This window comes from Penaeus vannamei, chromosome 33, assembly GCF_042767895.1.
Source record: "Penaeus vannamei isolate JL-2024 chromosome 33, ASM4276789v1, whole genome shotgun sequence".
NCBI lineage: Eukaryota > Metazoa > Arthropoda > Malacostraca > Decapoda > Penaeidae > Penaeus > Penaeus vannamei.
The window spans coordinates 20,326,697-20,334,196 of record NC_091581.1 but is presented as its reverse complement, the minus strand read 5'-3'; the positions used below and the strand labels follow the sequence as shown (position 1 = coordinate 20,334,196).

General features: G+C 40.3%; 1 protein-coding gene across 1 annotated transcript; it reads left to right on the top strand.

Annotated features, from left to right (window-relative positions):
- Nucleotides 1–3,849: 3,849 nt before the first annotated feature.
- LOC113802412 (protein scylla) lies at nucleotides 3,850–6,073 on the top strand. Its single transcript, XM_027352987.2, has 5 exons — nucleotides 3,850–4,089; nucleotides 4,770–4,912; nucleotides 5,082–5,221; nucleotides 5,407–5,568; nucleotides 5,795–6,073. The coding sequence occupies exons 1-5, from the start codon at nucleotides 4,032–4,034 to the stop codon at nucleotides 5,886–5,888; spliced, it is 597 nt and encodes a 198-aa protein (XP_027208788.1). The 5' UTR covers nucleotides 3,850–4,031; the 3' UTR covers nucleotides 5,889–6,073.
- The last annotated feature ends 1,427 nt before the right edge of the window (nucleotides 6,074–7,500 follow it).

Below are 7,500 nucleotides of genomic sequence, written 5' to 3'. Positions count from 1 at the left end.
TAAATCATTCACCAAGTTTTGGCAACATACACAAGTAAAATCCTAGTTTAAGTGTGACAGAACTGAGTCGTGAGGCTGGTTCAACAACCCATATGATCTTGGTGTAAAGTGAATGTTGCTTTTGAGCGTTATTTTAACTGCGAAAATGACTATTACACTCAAAGGCGCCGCTGGAATAGTATGATAAAAATGATGATGGTGATGGTGATGATAATGATACTGATGATGGTGATGATAATGATAATGATGATGGTGATGATAATGATAATGATATTAATGATAATAATGATCATGATTATGATAATAATACCGATAATACTAATTATAATGATAATAAGTATGATAATAACAATGATAATGATGATAATCATTAAGAATGATAATAATGATGACAACAACAATAACAATAATAACACTGACAATAACGATAATAACAATGACAATGATAATAATTAGAGCAAAAACTACAATAATGATAATCATTATTATTACTATAGCAATTATAACAACAACAAAACAATAGTAATAATGATAATGATAATGATAAAAACAGTAATGATGACAATAATGATAACAACAATTAAAAGATAATGATAAAATAATAATAATAATAATAATAATAATAATAATAATAATAATGTTATTATTGTCATTTTCATAAATGACAGTTCTAGGAATAACTAAAAATGATAATGATAATATTGATGACGATAATGGCGTGATTGAAATGATAATGATAGTAATGATAAAACTGATGATGGTAATGAAGTGCTAATGAAAATGACAATTATACAAAAAATTATAGCATTGATATCGCTAATGATATTAATGACATTTATGACAATCTTTATCATCCCTCCAATATTCATCCTCTGTCTCAACATTCTCTTTGCATTGCTAATACTGCTGTGATAATTATGATATTAATGTGATTATCGTTTTCGTGGCTGTTTGTTTGTTTCTGTCCTCTTATATCTCTCTAATACTCATCGTGTCACCACCATCCTCGTCAGTATCATCACCATTACTAAATTAAGATAAACTATCATTACTTTCAGTTCTGTCACACTTACTATACAGGAAAATTGTTTGTTTATAACTGTTATAACTCTCCTATGCTCATCTTGTCACCACCATCCTCGTCAATATCATCACCATTACTAAATTAAGATAAACCATCATTACTTCCACCATACTACAAGGAAAAAATTGTTTGTTTATTACTGTTATAACTCTCCTATGCTCATCTTGTCACCATCTTCGTCAATATCATCACCATTACTAAATTAAGATATACCATCATTACGATCACCAAACTATAAAAGAAAATTGAGCGCAACAGATATTGATTTCTCTCTAAAAAAGCAACCCAGCGTGAGAGCAATTACTCGCATTAATATTGCTAACGATCAGCATCCTGCCCTTAATGAAAACGACCACATTGTAGGTACAAAGCTACTCTTGCATAACTGTGCTCGGCATCAGTCGCGTTTGTCTGTTCGTCTGTCAGGTCTGCTTTCTATGTACGAAAGAGGGTTTGGTACGACGGGAATAATCATCATAGTTTCCACGTCAATGCTATGGAGAACTGTTTAGACTTTTAAACGGGAATAACGATGGTAACGGTTAATAATGGGCTCATAGGAGGGAAGAAGGAACGGGTAGAAGAGAAAGAGGAAAATGGTATGAAAAAGGAAAAGAAGAAGAATAGAAGGATGAATAGAAATAAGATGAAAAAGAGGAGGAGCAAGAGGAAGAGGAAGAAGAAAAAGAGGAGGAATATCATAAAGAATAAAAGGAAGGAGAAAAACAATAGGTAGAAGCAAAGAATAAATAAAAGAGAATGAGGAATAATAGTAAGAAGAAGAGTAAGAGTAAGAAGAGGAGGAGAAGGAGGAAGAGGAGTAGGGACAGGAAGAGGAGGTGGAAGAAGTAGAGGAGAAGGAGGGAGAAGAGAAAGAAGAAGAGGAGGCGGAGGAAGAAGAAGACGAGGAGGAGGAGGAAGAGGAAGAGGAGGAGGAGGAGGAAGAAGAAAAAAATAGGAGGAAGAAGATGAAGAAGAAGAAGAAAAACAGAAGGATGAAGAAGAAGAAGAGGAAGAAAGCATAATCTCCAGAACCAAGCAAGACACCAATGCACTCTCACGCTCCACTTCTCTGTTCTGCGACCAGACTGTCTTTAGCAGAAAGATCCAGAAACGAGGCAGCGGCGCATTCTCAAAGAATCAAACAAACGCTCATAAACAAACAAAGAGCAAGGCAAGGACAAAGGACGGCGCAGTGACATCGTGAATTTGCATGATGACTTGTTTCTTCAAAAACCCGGTAGCGATGCTTTTATTTCGTCACAGCTTTTGACTTCTGCTTACTGTCACTGACCGGGAAGGTATCTCGTGATTCCCTGTTTGTATATTTGGGATACTGTGGTTAGGTTATAGGCGATAGTGGTTCTTATAATGGTGTTATTACATTTATGATTCTATGTAAGACCCCCTGCAATCCACACGAAAAACGGTCAATGAATATTTTCATTATGTCTATTTAGTATATGGGATTTTTTTTTATCTTATCAACACTAATCTTATCATTCTACAAGACATCTACAAACTAAGTTTAAGTTACGCCTTGGTACAACAGCGTCACGCACCAAGGCGTTCCCAGTAACAGACCGCAGCGACTGTCTTCGAAGGGAGCTCCCGACCAACACAATAGCACTGCAGTTCAAGCAACAGGCCGAAGTAGAGACAACACGGTAGCCAAGCAAACCAATTTACAAACACAGGCATTCACCACAACGTTCCCAGTCACATGGTAATACGCATGTCGATGGTTCTTGCTCATCTTGGAACCGGTTTTCGGGTCAGCTTATATAGCGAAACCGAGCTCCGACGTGGCTCTCGGGTCGCCCCGCCGCCGCAGGAAGTGGGTGACGCGAAATGGGAGAAATGGCAATGGGACACGTTCTGTGGCAGCATCCAGGGAGCAGCGGGTGTCCTCTCCTGTTAACTGTGGCTGGTCGACTGTGCTTAGAATGACATGTGGTGTAATTCGTTTTTTTTTTCTTTTTTCTTTTTTATAAAAACAATGCAATGTGACTCACTGGCTCTTGAAGAGATACTCGACTTCTTTCTCGGTTGTTATGCTTTCCTTTTTTAATCTGAACTCTCTCTCTCTCTCTCTCTCTCTCTCTCTCTCCCTCTCTCTGTCTCTCTCTGTCTCTCTCTCTCTCTCTTTCTCTCTTGTCATATCCCTCTCATCCTTCTCCTCAATTTCATCTGCTTCTTCTCCACGTTTGTCCTTGAACATAGCCGTCAGCTGTACCGTGTAACCCCAAGTCTTGGTACACTTCGAAGAGATACCAAAACAAGATTCATATCCCCTTCAGAATATTAAAGAAAGGAGAGAAGGAATAAAACAAAAGTTTATTGCAAATTCATGCGAATTCACTGCAAAGGAATCTTAACCAACGCCGCACCATGATGACTTCCTTACACTTTTTGTCAATAAACATAACGACCCAAGTATGTGGCGGAGAGCCATAAGATGCAAGAGAAATGTCAGATACATGTGCCAAGAAACAGCCCACGATTTACTAAATTTAGACTGCAAGAATTGTGAATGATCGCAAATTAGACGCATGTACAGTTTTCATGAACTAACAGTCCGCCTGTCTATTAAACTGGAAATTAGTTATATAATATACTTGACATGGAAGCTTCCGGATAGTTCAGTTACACAAATTCCCACGCATTCGAGCACTAATTAGCCATTCAGAGGGCGTATTTTGTGGGCGGGAAGAGTGACGTCACAGCCCGGCCATATATAAGCCGCGCCATCAGCCCCGCCTCTCAGTCAACCCCTCGCCTTCACCAGAGCGAAAACTCTCACATCTTCTCTCCTAAGCCTTAATACACCTGTGTTGAGTGAACGATACGCTAGACACACCGCAAACTCGACGAAAAGAGACACAAGAGAAAGAACAACAACCTCGTTCGTCTGTTAGTGCAACACGTGCCTGAAAACCCACAGAATATGCTGCGAACTCTCCGACCACAGACCTACGAGGCCCAAATGCCGCGCCTCGTTTCAGGTAAGGAAGGGATTGCCGCCTGTTGCCACGGGCGTTGGGGATTTTCCTTGCAAGGCGCCGCTCTCCTGCAGCCGCTTGCGTTGACCTCCGGGGAGTGACTTGCACCTCTCTTTGCTAAATTGTCACGGCTGCTGCATCAGGTTGCGAAGACTGTTTACTTCATCAAACATTTAGTTGTCAAGTTTTTTTCTTTGATATTTGTTTCTAAATGATGTGTTTAATGATAAAACCTGATGAGAAACAGTAACTGTTGTGACAGCTGAGGCATCTGACAGTAAAATTAAAGAGAGAGAGAGGGGGGGGAGGAGAGAGTGTGTGAGTGAGTAAAAGGGAAGGAGGGTGGGAAGTAAGAAGAAAAGGGAGAGATAGAGAGAGAGAGAAAGAGTGAGTGAGTGACAGAGAGAGAGAGCGGGATGAAGAAAAAAAAGTGAGAGGAAGTGAAACAAAGAAAGAGGAAATGAGATAGATAGAGAAAGAGAGGAAGTGAGATAGAGAAAGAGAGAGAAGGAACACTGTCCATCTCCGCAGGGGTTTTGTTGCAAGGTCGAAAGAGTATCATTTCCGTGGAGAGTGACCCTTCTTCCGTGATGCTATGTTGCGTAAACCTTCTACTCAATACTCGCTATTTAATACATGGTTATTATAATACTTATCTGACCAAAGCCATCTTCTTTCCCCAGACTTCTACGACTACAATGCCGAGGAGGACGAATTCGCCGCTAGCCTCTTGGCCGCCCACTTCTGCGGTCTCGTGCACAGAGCTCGCAAGAACAAGCTGGCGCAGCTCACCAGAGAATCCCAGAGTGCAGCGTCTAACACCCAGGTGAGTCAGAGAAAGGGAGAGAAGAGGAATAACAATACGCTATAGAAAAACGGATGAACATAAAGACATGGTTAATACATAAAATAGTCATGGTAAATACAAAATAAGAAAAGAAAAAGAGAAAAAACGATGATGTGGCGCTAACTTTTCTTTCTTTTATTTGTTCCAGGATCCTGCTATGACTGCCTGGCTCACCAAGCTCATTCCCTCCATGAAGACCCAGGTGCCCGTCTTCCTTCCTCGCAATTTCGTGGCGCGGGTCGTGAGGGACGTCATGAGGATGAGCGAAGGAGAAGTGTACGGCATCAGGTTGGTAGAGCGTTATTTTACTCCTGGGACGGTCCGCGAAGGGCTGTACTTTGCTATCTAGATAAACATAATTGATGCCCTGATATTGCTGCAAATCAGATATCATTAACTCATGATTAGGACTTTGCAAGAGCGACCCGCGCACGAGAGGAGGTCTTAAGAACAGGCCCTTTTGTTGTTTACAGAGGCTGCACTCTGTTCCTGGATGTTCTCTCTGGGAACAAGAGCGTGTGTCTCGGCAAGATCGTGTGCGACCCCAACACGCCCACCACTTGCACCATCCACATTCTGATGACCCGAGTTGACCCGCCCACCGACAACGTGGGATTCAACCTCTTCGGCATCAAGTGAGTAGTGGGTTTATGACCAGTGTGAGTTGGATGAGAAAGGTATCATGTTTTGAAATGGTTTGCTAAAGTAGTTGATGAAGACAAACTTTTGACCGACGTTAAAGATAAGTTGTATAGAGTGCTTGTGTTCCTGCCTCTGCCTTTACATATTTTACTTCTATTGCCCTGACAAGTGGCATCTCTCCAGAAGAAAAATCCTCACTCCTATTTCCCTTCGTTCCAGACTGCTGAACAGCCAGAAGGACGCCGTGTACATCAGCCCGGGCTACACCGTCGAGAAGAGACGACCCAAAGGCTTGGCTAACAACTCTCTCTAGATATTTCCTCATCATATCATGCCAGAGTGTTTCCCACAGTATCTCTAGTCATGACGTCGCATTACTCCATTACATATTCGTGTCTTCATTGTACTCATACATTGTGTGAACATCAGTGGCCTCTTCATACTGAAATGTGATATTTTTGATAGTTTTTTAAGAATAAAACGGTTATGAATTATAAATTGTTTTTCCTTTGTGTGTATCCGGTTCTTTAAGAATATCCATCTGTCTTTATTTGCGTTTATGTATATAAGTATATATATATATAAACATACACACATTTATACATATATATATATATATATATATATATATATATATATATATATATATATATATATATATACACACATACATATGCATGCGTGGTTTATATGTGTATATGTATATATAGGCTATAGTATATCTAGTATTAGCTGAGCTAGTGTTCAGAATTATAGAGCTTCAAGATAATATGGAACTATTGAAAAGAATGACATCTTCAATTACATTTACCCCATGAAGTAGGATGGCATGACTCGCCGGCAAGTCCACTGTGATTCTAATTCATTCAAAGCATTTCCACAAAGATGGCTCCATAAGTGCTTAGTGAAAGAGTCAGTTATTGGTCCTACCTGTCACACTTGTTAACTCGTCTTCTTGTTTTCGGAAAGGTTACTTTTTTAATCTTTTACTGTTAGCAGTACTTTAGTGGTAAATGATAATCATAACGTCAATAATAATGATAAAAGTATCGATATCAATGGAATTTGGACAAAATAAATGAATACAAGGATGGCCTCTTAATTCACTCCTTGGTGGCTGAGCACTTGTGGAACCATCTGTGTGCGACTAAATTCACAAAAAAATACAGTGGACCACAAATTCTTCTTATTGCCGAATCTGGTTACGATTTCTGACACGTGTGAATCAATATTGAGGAAATTCAGTTAATAAACGTTATTTTGTTTTGTTAACTGAGATCTGGGCCATCCTCTACCCCATCCCTCTGACATCATTGTCGACGAGAGACAGAAAAGGAGACAGAGGCAGACAGAAAAGGAGACAGAGGCAGAGACAGAAAAGGAGACAGAGGCAGAGACAGAAAAGGAGACAGAGGCAGAGACAGAAAAGGAGACAGAGGCAGAGACAGAAAAGGAGACAGAGGCAGAGGCAGAGACAGAAAAGGAGACAGAGGCAGAGGCAGAAAAGGAGACAGAGGCAGAGACAGAAAAGGAGACAGAGGCAGAGACAGAAAGGGAGACAGAGGCACTCTGATATAACTGTCGACGCTAGTGGCTACTGCCGACGCCCACGCGGGAAACGCCAGTGCGCCTCCGCTGGGAAACGGAAGGCGTCGTCCTTAAAATCTGCCGAGGCTTTTGGCTCACTCGCGACGGAGGAGAAAATAAAAAGTGGATTCCTTCATGGCTTCCTGTCACAATATAAAAGATCCAAAAAGAGATGTTAATCATCCGGAACAAAAATAGACGAATTGTATTATCAGCCAAACTTAATTGCATTAATACGAACAGATGAAAGACAGTCATAAGTTCGATACTAATATGCGTGCACATGGCAATAATGGTGAGATATCAAAGCTCTATGCAATCTATTATACAAATTTATA